This window comes from Alosa sapidissima, chromosome 14 (genome assembly GCF_018492685.1).
Source record: "Alosa sapidissima isolate fAloSap1 chromosome 14, fAloSap1.pri, whole genome shotgun sequence".
NCBI classification, from domain to species: Eukaryota; Metazoa; Chordata; class Actinopteri; order Clupeiformes; family Clupeidae; genus Alosa; species Alosa sapidissima.
Window position 1 is genome coordinate 10,100,912 of NC_055970.1, and position 17,367 is coordinate 10,118,278.

The 17,367-nt window shown below is 41.1% G+C and overlaps 1 protein-coding gene across 4 annotated transcripts in view; it reads right to left on the minus strand.

The window, feature by feature from the left end:
• Positions 1-164: 164 nt before the first annotated feature.
• Positions 165-17,367, minus strand: part of LOC121681579 — a 31,384-nt gene continuing 14,181 nt past the window's right edge. For 3 of the 4 annotated variants that reach the window (XM_042061387.1, XM_042061385.1, XM_042061388.1), the window contains 3 exons: positions 17,164-17,236; positions 12,954-12,985; positions 5,295-5,665 (listed from right to left, as the gene is read on the minus strand). In XM_042061387.1, the coding sequence (XP_041917321.1) occupies positions 5,519-5,665; positions 12,954-12,985; positions 17,164-17,236 (252 nt within the window). In that variant the 3' untranslated portion in view covers positions 5,295-5,518. Of the gene's footprint in view, positions 475-5,294; positions 5,666-12,953; positions 12,986-17,163; positions 17,237-17,367 lie in introns of those variants that run through there. The other variant, XM_042061386.1, reaches the window with a different exon arrangement.

The following is a 17,367-nucleotide window of genomic DNA, read 5'->3' on the forward strand; positions in this document are numbered from 1 at the left end:
CACATGCAAAAGCTTGGGCTTCAGGGTCCCCTGACCCCATGGGCCCCTGAGCCTGGGCCCGGTAGGCCCGTGCAATAATCCATCCCTGCCTGTCGAGTACTTTGAAAGGTGACATCAGGAGTTGAAGACCTCACAAATGTGATGCCAAACATCGATGTCGATGATTTGAGAAATTGACTGATAAAAATGATAAGACTCAAATATTCAACAGAGATGCTTTCAGAAAAGTACAAGTGACTGAATAAGAATTGATCAAAATCATTCCAAGGACACACTCTATCCTTACTAATTATCCTAACTGACTAGGTCCTTTAGAAAGCAGCCAAATCAGGTGTTCTGCAGTACATTGTAAATGCTGTTGTCCTGAGTGGATTCAAGTTGGCTATACACATGCTCCACACTGGAGGCACAGTCCTCTTGGTCGGCCACAATCGAGATATCAGGGATGGAGGAGTACACAGGATGCACTGCAGACTTAAGATATGGAGGAGAAACAGGGATATAGACATGTATTCACTTATTTACATACCAGTTGGTTCAATATTGCAAACAACTTATCTGTATTATGTTTTACCACGTCTGCTCACGGACCACTTGGGATAGCTTGTGGACCACCAGTGGTCCCCGGACCACACTTTGAGTAATCTGAGTACCCAGAAGCTCTCTGGTTTAGGCTACATATCACATAGGACTTACTCTTTCCTTGAAAGAATGCTTTTTGCTTAATTTAACCATGAGGTGCCGAGTCTTACTGGTTAGTACACTAGCAGTTTTTTGTCATATTTTCTGTGTGTAGACGGCCTGAAATAAACCACTGTGAAAGTTGAAGAGGCCCCATCTTTCACTGTGCTTTCACTGTGGTGAAATATGAAACATGGTCCACACCCAAAAAAGCCTATACTGTTGATAAGTGTTCAAGACTGCATCCGGTACATTCGCCACACATCTGTATTGAACGTCCTGTACCTAAACAGTTAGGTACGAATATGTGTAGCTTTACACCCCTACTTCAGGTGCATTTCAATTTATAGAGACTTGTGATATCTACAAATATCTACCAACCCAATGTCACAACCCGGTCCAGAAGCCTCGTTTCCTAGCCTGTGACTTGAGATGCCTTTGCTGCTCTGGTCCGGGTTTTCCTTCTGCCTTGGCTTTTGGTTGACTGACAAGGGAGGCGTCCAATCACCTGTGTTTGCTCTGCTACACCTGCTGCCACTCTCCTCGTCAGCCATGGCTTTTAAGCCATGCCATGTGGAACACTCTTTGCCAGATCGTTCAGTGTGGATTCTTGCGTTGTCTCATGTTCTTGCTGGATTTACTGTTTTTTGACCAAGGATTGTTTTTGGACTTTGTGATTTTGCCTGAACCTTTTTGGAAACCTTTGCTTGGACTTTGCTTGCTCTTTGTTATTGACCTCTGCCTGTTCTGACACGTGAGTCTTGCCTAGCCCCTTTGCTTAACTGCCTGCAGCCTACCTGTGTACCAAACTCTGCCTTTTTTTGCCACTCTGGAGATCTGTTTGAGCCCTGCCTGTACTGCTGCCTGTGCTTTTTTTGCCTACTAAGTTGACTCTGCCTACCAAGTGGTTTTGCCTGACTGCCTATTTTTGTGTTCTTCAACATTAAAACCTAATTAACCTTTAATCAGTTTCTGAGCCCTGACACCCGAAGAGCCAATAAGTGTGTAACCAAAGGCCCCAGCTGTGGTGCAACTGGCTGGGGCAGGTGTTAACTAGTATTACTAAGCTAGGTCGAAGTAGGCTACTCCCAAGTGCTATTACGCCACACATTGTAGTTCTCCTGTTCATTTGCTTGGAAAATCGGCATGTTTCATGTTGTGTGACTTACACATTTTTATCAACTACTTGTGCAACTGTATTTAAGTAGGAAAAATGTGGATGTTTTTGATTAGCCTACTGCTATCTTCCTCTCTCTATGGCTACGTCTGAGCCGTTAGCATAGCAACATGCTAACACATTCGCGCCGCGCACCAGAGTGTTTGAGTGCACGTACCGACACGGGAGAGGTATGATTTAACTCGTGAAAAGTTAAGGTAAGAACATGTATTACTACTGACATTGGGTGGCGTGTTCCTTTAAGAAATTTATTCTGCTGAAAGCAACTGGTCCTGTACATTATGACCGGCCCTAGTCAACGCTAGTTTCAAAAAATAAACACACACCAAAGTAAGATTTATTCATTTCATTTTAGGCTATTTTTTCCAAATAGTTTGAATAGCTTAAGAAGAATTGTGTGCAATCACTGTCATGGTACTCTTACTACACAGCACATAACTGTACATACTGTACATATCTGATAGGGTTCATACTGCAGACATCCCAAGTCTCCCAGAAGTTCCGGGAGTCTCCCGCATATTGATAATTCGCCTATTTCACGCCGCCATTTTGAATATCGATAAGCCGTAAACTCACTTCCGGTTAACAATGTCTTATGGAGAATTTAGTTATCGGAGCTATCTACAAGGCTCCCTGATGCCCGCAAATTAGATTAAATCTCCCGGAATCTAGAGCGAGCAAGAGCGCGCACACACAAGACCGAAACTTCAAATCGTGTGTGCATCTCGGTGTAGCGTGTACACGACGGGCAAAGAGAGAGAGAGAGAGAGGTAGTGCGTGTGTGCCTGTTCAAGACCGAGAGCATCCTGATTGGCCTGTTTCAGTTCAGTTCAGTATGGAACCTCTACGGTAGGAACAGGAGCGTCATGGCAGAGGCAGAGTGCCCCCCAAAAAGGAACATTTAACCCTTAAAGGAGTACCGTCACACCGGTGTGACGGGAATGTTGGGAAATGAACATTCTAAAGAATATCTGGGTTCATTGAATTCAACATAGAATTTTAGAACCTTCAATTGTTGCGGAACTTAATGTTCAAAAACCTACACCTTTTAAGGGTTAAGACCCATTTTACATCAGACTACACAAAAGTGTACCCTTGTCTCATTCAAAATAACAATAGTCTTGCATGCTGCACTGTTTGTAACAGTGACTTTAGCATTGCCCATGGCGGGTTAAATGATTGCAAAAGACATGTTGAGGTGATTTTAAGAAGTGTCGTTTCATTTGCATATTATTCAGGACTAGACTACTAAATGGCTATTTGCCAAGTCTATACATAAAGACCAAACTACCAAAATATACATATTTTATCACAATTTCTACTAGGCCTTCCTTATTTGGTGTGCTGAGTAGGGACAATGAATTAACAAACATGGGCTATTCATCACTATTTCAGGGTCTGCTGAGACAGACATAGATAGAGAAACAAACAGAAGAGAAGAGAAGTAGCCTATGCTCTCCATTTTAGTGGAGTACATGTCTGTCGAAATGAAGTCCAAAGATATACTCTCACCAGTGACCACAGAGTCTGTGTAAGGGTGGACTGTTGCAAGGTGTGGGAGGGTGTGCATGCATTTTGCACTTCTGCATTTTGTATGTGTCTCTGTACACACTTCCATATGTGTATTTAGCATAACAGCACTGTTTGACATACCTTTTTTTGAATCCACATCTTCCTGTGGAGTTACAGTGATGATTTAACAAAATAGTATTGGCTATCACTGCTCAACTGATTGCTCTCGGAAGAACAAGAATAGTCCAGCTAAACGGACTGAGTGCTACAGCAATGGGTGCCACAGAAAACAAAACTAGAGAGGGAGACAATGAGCAGGGAAGAGCTGCATGGCGATGTCAATAATCAGGAAAAAGGCCAGTGCCAGTTTGAAGAGTCGGGGTTTGAGGGCCTGTTTCATGGATGCTAGGGTGTTTGATTGTTTGATGTGGTCAGGTCTGGAGCTTCTTCCTGGTGGCCTTGAGTGTGTTTGCATCAACTGATCTGAGACAATGGGTGGGTGTGGCGGATGAGGGGGTCGGACAGGTATGGAGGGGCAAGGTTATTAAGAGCTTTGTAGGTGAGAAGTATTTTGAAGTTGATCCTGTGTTTGACTGGGAGCCAGTGGAGGTTGTGGAGGACGGTGGTGATGTGGTCATGATGGCGGGTGGAGGTGAGGAAGCGGGCAGCTAAGTTCTGGACATATTGAAGTTTAGAAGTAATAAGGGCATGGATGAGTGTTTCAATTGCGGTGAAGGACTGTGAAGAGCCAAGGTGTATAATGTTGCGGAGATTAAAGAAGGCAGTTTTGGCGACGTGGTTGACATGTGGTAAGAAGGAGAGGATGGGGTTGAAGATGATTCCAAGGTTGCGGACCTTGCGGAGCAGGATTACATGATACCCATGTAAATATGAAATAAATAATGTAAATAATACTAATAATAATAATTTCCACAACTCGTACGAAAAAGGGGCTGTGTTATTCTTGTATGCCTGTTACATGTAAGGGATAATGGACGACACGGTGGTCTGTTCACAGAAGTTAATGCACGGTCGAGGTTGTAAAACGGCCCCGACGCGAAGCGGAGCTTCTGTGAACAGACCACCGTGGAGTCCATTATTCCACTGTTGCGTTGTGTTCATTTCCTGTTACAATTTAAACGTTTTAATCGCTAAAACTGTCTTGTTTGTAGAACTAATTTCTTCCGACACGTAGGCCTATCAACTAATTTCTCAACTCACAGGACAAACTGCCGTTACTAGTTCTAAATGGATCGTTGCTACGGCCAAAGGCCAGTCGTTAGTTCTATCTCTCCCGTTGTCAAGCGGGCGTATCCCAAGATTCTGATGAACTTTAGCTTTGAAACATCGCTTTTAACCTGCTGTCATCCATCTAGCTAAAAGCCACCTCCGTCATACAGTATGCTACAATGTTGCAATGTTCTGAACGTCTGCATTTTACAGCTCGGATGCAACGTGACAGTTCATTTAAACTTCACAACGAGTTCGGCGAATTAATATACAAGTGTGATACGGCCAAAAAAATGGATCTACTTCATAGGTGTGCAGATAACATACGGTTAATGGTCGTTCTAAATTACGTAAGATAATGGGAAATTCAACCAGGCAGTGCATAAGCTGGTAATAAATGGCCGAGAGCCAATCAGCATGTGCATGTGCAGTTGATTCCTACGTCACAATACTATTGAAATAGCATCAGCTGCATCAACTGCATTTTAACTGAACATAGTTACAACTTAAATCAAATTATGCTTTATTGAAATGAAAAAAATAATAAAGTAATTGTTGTGAAAGCTACAGGTATGAGTTCAAGTATTAAGTACTGACTTAAAATCGTTGGAATTCTCCTTTAATTTTTCATAGATCTGTTTCTTGAGGTCACCCGAGTACTGTCGGTACAAAAAAAGACGCTTCTAGCTCAAGTTGCTGCGGCCAACTGCTAGAGCTGCCAGGCAGCTACAGTGCTGGAGTGTACCATTGTAGCTACCTGGTAGCTCTAGCTGTTGGCTGCAGCAACTCGAGCTAAGTGGATCCAATTGTTGACCCTTTTTTCGTACCAACAGTACTCAGTGAACCCGACAAACAGAAAACTATTTGAAAAATCACCAGATTTCTTCTTTACCAATTAGTCAGGTGTAGATACTGAAATCAGTCTATCTCCACAACACTGTAAATGTCATTTTCCTCCTGTGTAGACTGAAGATGAGTATATTCTGGTATTAGACTGTAGGGACTCTCTTCATGGTTGGAGCTGTTTGGGACGTCAGGGATAGAGCTGTACACATGGTACACAGACTACAGAGAGGTACAGAGAGAGAGAGAAAAAAATGAGTAAGTGCAGTGCCAAGTTTGACGTTGTTTGGATAAGTAATGCAAAAGAGATCATTATTGTATATCAGTAAAAGAAGCGCACATTGGCTTTCTCCGCTCTAGCCACATCTCACACAGAGTTTTGGCCGCACTGAATCAGGGCACAGCACGGGTCAAGATGCAAGATGTTTTGGATGATGATCATGTCTGACAGCAACAATAAAGATTCCCTGTATGCAGTTTGCTTGCATAAAATGATTCCGCAGATCTTGCAACAACACGCCAACAAACACGGTGTATGCAGTGGCCATTCAAAATGAAGTAAAAATGATGTGCAATAAACTGACACTTCAAATAGCCAGGCTACTTTGGACTTGACACTTTGAATAAACAAACAACAATTCCAACTGCAAGATCCCAAGTTGAAATGAGTGATGGGCTAATGGTTCCAAATTTAAGGACATTTCAGAATGCCACACAGATAGATAGATAGATAGATAGATAGATAGATAGATAGATAGATAGATAGATAGATACTTACTTTATTGATCCCCCAAGGGGAAATTCAAGACAACGAGTGGCAGACAGAGCGACATGTCATATACCACCAAAAGACACACTTATTCATACTTTGCACGTGACGTCACAACCACTGGCTGGCGGGCAAGAACGTCGTTCTCCAGCAATGGAATCCAGTAAACTAGATGTACCGCATAGCGGTACAAAATATGACCGCCGCTCAGTCCTGTACATCCGTTCCGCGTAAAGGAAATCACACTTCAATTTGTCTCCATATTTTACTCCATCCCCCACTCTTGAAACTTTTGTGTATGCTTGTTTGGCATGCCTGAGTGTGTGTGTGCGGCTGCACAGAAAGTAGCCTACTGGTGCTGAAAAGGTGAATAGATTGTAGAATAGCCAAAGATGATGTAGCTTTGTTATAAAACCTTTAAAATCTCTAACCAATCACAAGTAGGGCAGTTCATCACAGTTCATCCATGGCAACTGGATTGATGAAAGGTCACTTACACCTGTAGGCTACATTGTATTTGGGAAAAGCAAAAGGTATCAGCATAATGTATTTATTTATTTTATTTATTTATTTATTTATTTATATATATATAAACAAAAACATCTATCAGTTCCATGCCGTTTTCAACAGCTATCAAAAACAAAGGTCATTTTTGGATGGATGGATTTTTTTGTGAATGTTTCTTCTTCTACATAAGATTTTAGTCATCTTTAGTTAATGTGATACTTTATTGTCAATGCGCAAAATAAGTAACAGTAGTCTGAAACGAAATGCTGTTTTACATCTAACCAGTGGTGCAAATAACTGACATGTCCAAATGGGCCTTGATGAAATGCGTCGCTAGACTGTTCATACACATTATAACGGGCCAAAGTTGAAGAGCTGTTGTCCGTTATTGTTTGTGCAATTATAGGCTGATTCATGTTCCCTTGCATTGTGTAACTGAGGTCCATGGCTAGTCTGGCTTTCACCAGACCAAGCTCAATCTTTTAAGAAATCAGCCTAGTCCATAGGCGCCAGGGGCGCAGCTACCCATTTTTTGAGGGGTATGCAACAACAAATTGGCGCCCCCCCCCAAAAAAAAAAAACACAAACAACTAAAGTAAAACAAAAGGCCAATATTTTACACTATTAGTGTAAATTATTTTTAAAGAAATTCTGCCAATTTGAACTTGAAGTATTGTTAAATGGTGCATTGTCACTTTAAGAGTCTAAACGGTTCTCATAACATCTTTTTGCCAGCTGTTGCTCACAAAGGATAAGGCTGATCCAACTCTAGCTCACATTATCAGCACAATATTAAGCTATTAATATTAGGATTGTTAGCAAATGGAAACATGTAATGAGTTGTAGCTAGCGTGACATTTCTGTTTGCAGTTTGCCATTAAAAGTTCAGTATGAGCATGGTAGCCACCTAGCTATCTTAATTGAATAGGTTATGTTTCAATCGGCATATGCTTAGCAAACGCTAGTTAGTCTGTTAACATCAATATTGGCAAGCCTCCAAGCACAGACGTCACACTTTAAATCCTACCTGTTGCTTTTCACCATCCACTCATTTAACTACTGTCGCATCCCTTGACATGCCATCTCATTTTCCCTCTTTCTTTTTCTATGTTAAGCCCCCGACAGCTTGTTTTGCTGTAGGCCTATCCATCTTTTTCAATAGACGAAAACTCACTACTCGTACCTGCTCACTCAGCGCTCACGGCGCCCCCACTCCCTTTTCTATGTCAAAATTCTATGACGAGATAGGGCTCCTGTTATTTAACATTGAGGAAATGCAGAAATTATTTAGAAACGTACAACAGTAGCTACATATAGAATATACCAAATATGTTATTATTATAGGCTATATATATTTTTTTTACCATCGCTTTGGCGCCCCCACGGTGCTGCGCCCCTATGTGCCGCATATAGCGCATACCCACTTTTTGCGCCACTGATAGGCGCCCGATATTGTTTAATTTTCCGATTGAGATATCCACGCTCTGGCTATTCTAAATGCAAAAATGCATCAGGGAGTTATGACAAAACTGTAACTAACAAACTAGATCCTAATAGAAAGCTGTTAGCTTCCCTAAGCTACAGGTAGGCTTATAAGGTAGGCCTATTTACAACATATGTTGTAACAACATTGTCAATAGGCTATGCTGGCGACACAAATTAAATCTCCTTTGGAAACCATGGCTTACGCCAATTACAGTATCAAGCGGACTTAAACTGCCATATCGTGGCGAAAAGTTGTAATAAAATTCACGCAGCCCCATGAGTCAAAAAGCGCGAATGAAGTAGCCACTTCTAAATGGGACCCACTACACAGTAGCTTAAGGTGTGTTGCTAAAGCAGCCATAATGAAATGAAGGTGTCATTGTTTGGATACTTCACACACACGTGCTTTTTAATTTCACAGACTACAACTACCAAGCTGGAATCAAAGCACATCGATTCCCCTCTCACACCCTGCAGGCACTTAAAACAAAATAAACAGGCGTCTCAGTCTCACGCATGTATAGGCAAAACTGTATCAGACCGGTGTAACGTTGGTAAATCTTCCATTGCACAGAATGATTTTTGTAGCACGTGCAGCAAATGACAGTCGAAAGATACAATTACAGTTCTGCTATCAATTTGCTTGATATAACCGCATAGTTTTCTACAAATGCAATCAATCAAATTGGCCTCCATCACTCAACCAACGCTAACGGTAACAATACCTAGGTCATTATTGATATCAGGGGCGGAGTGGCAATCGGGACGATCAGGAGTTTTCCCGGTGGGAAGAGTTAGAGTTTTTAACGCGGCCGTGCATGTACATGAGAAACACATACAGACTACTCCGCGATAATCTTCGAGACTTACACTTCGGTGTGAGAAGTCCAACCAATATTTATACCACTCGCTAGCTGTCTGTCATTCATGGTTACCCTGCACACTCATCTCTCCCATGCTGATTTTTGTGAAGGCTAGCCTTCATTTTTTATCTTAATTCATATTTGTCTTATTCAGGCGTTACAGAACTTTCATGGTCACAAATAAAAAAAAAAATGACAATTTAGTTTGTTTGTTCTTAAATTAACGCAAGCCTAGGCTAGAATGGAGCAAAGCCTCCTGGGAATGGGGAATGTGTTTCTGGTTTATCCAATGAACCGATTGCAGGTCAAGCCTATTTACAAAAATGTAGGGGGATAAATGAGCGGCCCCTCGTCTAATGGCATGACCCTACAAGCGATCAAGTTCGTGGAAAACTTTTACTGTCTATGGGAAAACTACAGGATTTTTGACAATCGACCGATTTGCGTGGTTGTTTGCTGTTTTACACATGGATGGAAGGCAGAGAGAAAGGTTAGTGGAGCTAAAGCATTGACGTTATTGCTAGGCAGAAACTAGCACCAGCTAGTCTTCTGTTGATATGTATGACTAATTAATGGGCCACTCCGGCTGAAATGGTTTGTGGAACTCGTTGGAACTGTCTATAGCCTAAGCCTTTATAGGCCTACTTTAATCTACCTATTCAAAGTGCCTGGTTTTTCAATTATTTAATTACCTGTGTTATCAGGTTGACAGGCTAGGCCTTTTTTTTTTATTTATACAGGCAACTATTGGAGTGCTATGATACCCAGATATGTCCTTGCATGATGCTGGAAATTTCCATCCACCCACAACGCTGTTTTTATACTGCACTTAAATATCTAGTTCCTTACACATTTATTGAAAGTGCCTGGTTTGTGGTTGATAGGCTTGTTGTATTGCATTATCACTACAGTTCCTTTCTCCAAATGTAGCCTATTAGTATTTTAAATTGACATATATTTTGTTTGTGCTATTGATGTGTGTACGTATTTTGGGGGGGGGGGGGGGGGGGAAGGGGGGCCGGTGCCGTCAGAATTTTCCGGGTGGATTTTAGTGCCCCACTCCGCCCCTGATCGATATTATAAGATTAACGTACCTGCAGTAAAAACCAAGCATGTCCGATAAACATCCTCAGATTTATTTCGGCTTCAAGAAGAAATGGGAATTACATTTCATGTGAACATCGTCCTATCCTTATTAGACGCGTCCATTGTTTTTCCAACCCACTTTTAACTTCCAACCAAATTACGTCTCACTGCAACGATGCGCCATCTAGTGGACAAACGACTACTTATCGCCAATACTGGAAATGCAGCCATGATGATGATGATTTTTATTTTGGCTTTCTTTTAATCCTACTGAATTTGTAATTATGTATCGGCCGTTCTAATACCGATAGTATGTGGGTGCCTGTGTGTGTGCATGTGTATATGTGTGCACCGCCATCTACAGGCCAATGAGTGTACAGTCACTAAATGTACACATAACCTATTTTTTTGTTAGAGCCCCCCCCCCCCCCCCCCCCATGGATGAAATTCTACGAAACTTGGCATACCCCCAGATAATGCCAGGTCAATCATACACATAAAATGTGGTGCAGTTCTGAACATCTTAACTGAAGATGGGGGCGATTAAAGCAGAATAATATTGCATTTTCATTTTTTACCGGGGGGGTGCAAATCACAAATGAGTGATTATGGGCCTGGTTGATGTGGGCCCTTGAGACCAACATACCATAAAAGATTCTTCATCCTCAGTGCCACGGTTCAGGTAGTTATTTAGGAAAAACTGCTTTTTGTAGGTTTCATTTTTTTTGAGGTCTAAGGTGACTGATTCTCTATAAGATATGTAAATATCTCCAAACTCCAAGTCTGGTAGATACTTTGCCAGCTTCAAAGCAATGAAAACATCAGCGGGTGCTGTGTAACGTTATGGATCACACGTTCCGAGTATGTTAATCTTTTCTTGATATCTATTTGAACATTTGGTGACACAATGGTCTAAATAGTTAATTGATTGTAGTATTGGAAATCTGCAATTCCCCTGGCTGGCCACTGTTCGTCGCCATTTTGTTAGCGTTTCTTGCCCGCCAGGTATCCATGGTAATCACGTGACTGCAAAGTATGAATACCACCAAAGACTGTTTTTGAGTCATATCTTTGCAAATCTCATGATGATGCATCTTTCTACAAAATGGTTTGTCTCAGGGCTCGAATTACGTGGGAGCCAGAGGGAGCCGAGCTCCCAGAGTGACAACTGGCTCCCATGAAAGCAACAAAGTCAAAAACCTGAGGGGGGTCTCTCATATCTGAAGGTGTCTGGCATTGTAATTTACTCTCAAACAACCGCTCATTATCTATCCCTGTGCGATCTCTTACCATTAAAGACGTTAAATTAAAATATAGGCTACTATGGGACGTAGACCTACTACGCTCTTGAACGCAGCATGACACTTCACCACCACACCACTAGACTATATGAGCAAACCGTATCGATTTGACAGCACTCGCAAATCTGAAGAAGTCACCCTGCTTTGATGTGTTTTGTCTATTTGCATATGCGTTCATTGGGCTAGCCTACGTGGTTTGATACGTGCTGAAAAGTCCTGTTTGCTGTTGAACTTGCGCTTTACCTATTCTATGTTGATTGACAAAGCCATACATTATGGCCCATAATGCAGCCTACAATGATTGTGTTGTCTGATCTAGCTATCCTCTGCCATTCAGAGCTCCGGAAAGTTCCCAGCTATTTTGAAACACCTGTTAGCAATCTCTGATGTCGGAATATTCAATGGCTACCCGACAATATCTCAGTGCAAACTCCAAAATTGTTCGTCTATTAATTTTCCACGGTTCAACACATTAGCCTACTAGAACATAGTTTGGCTGGCTTTATTCATTTCTGCCAGTTAGTGCTTTTTCCCCTGTGTATAAGTTACACTACATGCATTATTGTGTTTGACACTGAGGATAGCCTATCTTAGACGGTGGTCTGGTTTAAATGAGTTACGTTGTGAAATTGAGAATGGCACAGATTAAATCGTTTAGTCTATTTCTTTGTAATGTGAAATTGAAATGAGATATGGACTATTATAATCAATAATATGTTGAAATTAATTAAAAGTAATCAATTTCTATGAAATCTATGTCTGTTGTATGCGTGTGTCAAGGTAAAGCCTAGGCCTACTGTGCGCATACTGTACTGCGCAAAAGCGCCACTTGCGCCTAGGCTATTTCATTGTATCGCCTTGTTAGGCTATGCGCAGGGTGTGTCAACTTTTTATGAGATAGAGAGACCCCCTTAAAGACAAAGATAATTCGAGCCCTGGTTTGTCTTCTATCATTAAGCTATTCAATAGGCTAAACATATAGCCTACATCAAAGCATTAAGCTTATGTCATTTCGATCAGCTACAGACAACGAGTGGCAGACAGATGAGATTGTTACTAGAGATTGTTGAGTCACATCGTTGCAAATGTCATACGATGATGCATAATTTCACAAAGTGGTTTGTCTTCTCTATCAGGAAGTTATTCAATAAGCTTAACAATAAACATTTAGCCTTAACTCAAAACAGCTGTTAGGCTTATGTCATTTTGATATGTAAAAAAGTCACATGCAGCCATGCCTAAATTCTGCTTACTGCACATTAATTGTAGGCTAATATAGTATAATATTCAGTATTCATTATCATCCAGCTTCACTGGAATAATGTTTTCCCCTTTCATCCTATTTTTAAAGCAGGCATACCTGCGGGCATGTAGCCTATTTGGGCTATGGGTGATCTACAGGAATGGCATGTTTGAAAATGCACTGCACTAATAATTGGAAGCCATAGACGAGTGTTTAGATGAGACTGATATTTATATAAATACAGGAATATACTTACATCATAATCAGGATCCAGGCCCACTGTCATTTCTGAAACCCACAACAAAACCGCAAAGAGGGCAGTGCAACTATTACATCAAAAACCCCAAAATGGCATATCTATTCTGGTTCCATTTGTTATGTAAGGCCATCCTTAAAAATATTCTTGTTTGCAGTAACAGCCAAAAAAATAAAAAAATGGGTCGGTAGGTAGGTCAATTTTTTTTTTTTTTTTTTTTTTTCCAAGATTCAAAGTAAAAAAAAAAGTAAAATTTTGGTCATGGTGATTACGTAGGTATAAACAAATGTGTATATTGTGACATAACTGACTGGGTACCCGTGCCTTCAGGCGCATCACTGCAAACCTCAATCTGATGCAGGTTATGTAGACCAGCCTTTCTCAAACTTCTTTGACCTGAGGCCCAGTCATGGCAGACTTTGGGGTCATAGGGCTTATCTACCCAACCCCACTCCCTCCCAATCAAATTGTCATCATCATCATCACAATCATTGTTATGCCTATATTGTTATACATGCACTTTCACTTAAATGTTTTGTGACATGCACATCAGAGGACTGCTTTACTAATGTAAGATATAATTCGTTTCATTGCTTTTGCATGGTTGCATGATGCTTGCATAAGAAAAGAAATACTTCTCAAAACGGCAACAATTATATGGGTGCTATTGTTTTGGGATGTTTCCCTCATGCAAGCATCATACATTGGTATGGAGAAAAAAAATACATGTTTTTTTAATGAAGTTTAATTTGAATGCCTGAATGTAAGGATTCAGGAAACACAATACCAGCTTTTTTGGCGAGCAGATTAGGCGTAAATCACTGATCTGTTGATCTTTAACAGATAGAAAGAAGGCTACAATAGCTTTTGGCCATGTTATATTCAAATTTGACTATACAATACTCAGTGCTATACAGTGTATTATACAACAATTGACCGATCCCAAGCCCCTCCTCCCATTGTCAGTCCCATAGTTACTGTTGCTAAGTCGGACAAGTTTGCAGGAAAGTGTGCGAGAACGCGTGTTCAACATGGGTACGCAGCACCATTTAGCAGAGTGTAACAGTGTATGCTAGATTTCTGGGCGTCAAGTAATATTGATATATTCAAAAAACAGAGGCCAGAAAGGCCTTCAGTATTCTGAAGGACACATTCACAATGTCTGCTGTTATCAACGAGGTGGAACACCACAAATTGAGGACAAACCAATCTGGTGTTACGGATCTTAATGGGATGCATGTTAACTGGGGATAAACAATTAGCACGTTATCACAAGCAGGTAGTTTAGCTTATTTGCTGCAGATGTGACTGATTCAATAAACAGGTCTGTGCAAACATATGGTGTTGACGTGTCCATAACAAAATCTAACCATATTTCGAGGATTAATTAAAGACGGGTCCAAGTGCTGCAGATCCAAGTTCCCACGCAACTTGGGAGAGTGGCTAGCCTGTTAAGCAGCTCATGTTGGGGAGGTGGAGAGATAGCTTCGCTTCGGTAGGCCTATAGCCTACTTATTATTTTGAATGGCTGCTTTAGAAGGAAGAGTTAAAAAAAACATGATACAAATGTAGGCTATTGAAAAGAAACCACTAGATCTACCCGAGTTTACCCATACAATGCACGACATATCTGCAGTTTGCAGATGTGATTTGTCTTGCACAAGACTTCATCAGTGCCCGCTTATGCTATACTTAATTTAAATGTGGGCAATGTAGTAGGCCTAATATTGGCGATTTCGAGACTGCATAGCCTATACAGCAAGGTTTTCAATCGGCACATGATTTGATCTTTAGAAGACATGGCTATCTCTCGTTCAGCCATCAATGATGCATCGCAGTAGTCTATTCCGTTTATTGAAAAAATGGTCATAAGCTTATTTCTGTGAACAGTCTTCTATCCCAAGTTAAACATGGCAAGGTAGCCTATGCCTAAAAGCTGAAAGTATTCTTATTGTGTGTAAGGCGATACGTGATTGAAGGTGTAGCCTATTTGCACGTACTTCCAATTGTATGAGTGAGTTCAGTTCCTGCAAGGTAGGTACAATTTTATAACGGTGGAAACCAGGTTTAGTTATATTTTTGTATGTAGTTATGAACACAAAAAAGGGAACATTTTCGTACACACTCAGATTTCTTTACTGAAAAGTAGCAGCCTATCCAAAGTTATGCAAAGTTAGGCCTATGTCTGTCAACGTTTCACACGGTCAGGATATCGGATGTCACTTCTACAAGTATCCCAGGCATATATTTGAACCTTTTTGAGCTCTTTAGTTATTTAGTTACTTAGGCTACTCGCAAAAGAAGCATTAGCATTCACATAACCGGCGTATTGTAGGCTACAGAATGGACACTATAAAATTCAAAATTGACCGAGGTCCTCCGACGTCCTCATTGTGACATAGTAAAAGGGGGCGGGGCTTGGGATCGGTCAATTAGGTTCTATGGAACTATTTATTTGTTTCTGATTGGCCGAGAGACGTTCCATGAGTTGGAATATCCCTGGACATTTCAACTCAGACTTTGCACAGCTAATAATAAATCACTCCGCGATACAATGCGAAGATTTGACACAATGTTCTCATCCCAGCTCTCCACTATTTTAAGCAATGTGTTACTCTTTAGCAAACCATAACGAAACAGTGCTTCACCACATCTGTGGATTAAGCCACACAGTCAACTCAATGTAAGTAAGATAAACAGTTTTCAGCATTGCCAGCATTGTGTAGGGCCTATAATATGATCGTCACTTGGAGGAGACTTTTAGATAACTAACGTTAGCATAGTTAGCTAACTGCTGCTAACGTGCTAGCATCGTGTCAGAAAAACATATGGGGCTGTGCACAGTAGTGTAACATTTATTCACCATAAATTAATAAAGTTGAGTGGTTCTGCAATGTAGGCTGTTTCTGTTTTTTTGCAGTACCATGTCCCTTACATGACATGGCCCAGTGTCCTTGTAACATGCATGCAGCAAAGCTAGATATGAATGTGATTTCAGCCCGACTTTCAACATTTCTTTCAAGAAGACACGTAAACCACAAAGACCCGTAACGAGGATCTGGAATGTTGGTTACCTAGCAACCAAGACGCTGTCTATTGAAAAGGGAACTCTTTTTGATGCATAAGAACGATGTCGAAATTAACATGTTTAAACAATAATGGGGTGTTTTCAGATTATTTAGTTTGTGGTAGAATTGTTGTATAAAAGCAATATAGCACTCGTGATGGTGGGATTGGTCATGGATGTTCCCACGGCTGTTGTTGCCTGCGCCACTCGGCCTCCAGCCTCGTGGCTACGGCCGAACAACACCCGTGGGAATATCCATGATCAACCCCACTCTCACTCGTGCTATATTGCTTAATTATACAGTCTCTGCTCTGTTTCTATGGAAGTTCCAAAAATCAATGTCGTTCTATTAAAGAGCAGTTTGCTATACAGTGTATTATACAGTCTCTGCTCTGTTTCTATGGAAGTTCCAAAAATCCAAAAGACCACCACTTTATTGTATGGCTCCATGTTTAATGACATCGATAGCAGAAACGTTTGTTTTCTTTTTTTGTCGGCCCACGGTATCTTGATCAACTTCGCAGCAAATTATCAGACGAAGCACCGGGCCTAATTTCACTCCACGACTCCGCGGACCAGCAGTCTCTACGTTGCGGACCCATATTTTGAGAAATACTGAATAGGCTAGACCACAACCAATTTCAATTCTTCAACACGGTCACCGTTAGACTAGAGGGAGAAGGGATGGGAAAAGATCTGGGCACAGTTCTTCCAGAACTTCGTGCCAAGTAATGAGCGTTGTCGAGATGTTTGTGTGAATGAAACGAAGCGTAGCCTATAGGCCATAGTGTGACATGCGGAAACCAATGGTGTAGAGATGATGCCACAGGGTTTTATTTAAGAGAGCCTACGTTTGTATGTAGGCAATTTATATTCACAATACTTAGGCCTACTAAAATAAATAGTATTTTATTTGTATTGGTTGTTTAGAGTAAAAAAAAAATTGGTCGGTCTTAACGCAAGTTTACGACCGGCAAGTCGGTCGGACTAAAAGGGGAAGAAAATAAATATTTGGGTCGGTTCTAAATTGACAGGGTCGGTCGGGTTACGGCAAACGAAAATATTTTTAAGGATGGCCTAATATTGGCTTCTGATTCTGACAAATCACTTACAAATCATATCTCCACACACAAGTGATCTTACCTGAGGCTGCTGCTGCTGTAGATGGCATTGCCATGTCTTTAGATGCCATTGCCATGTCACCCATCACACCAGGCTGATGGAAGGCCAAAAACATCTTTACATATTCAACTCATTCATGCACTGAACAGAGGATAATTCATGTGGATTTTACTTGTCTAGTTTAGAATCACACAATGTGTCACAGAATTTGATAAAATACAGTAG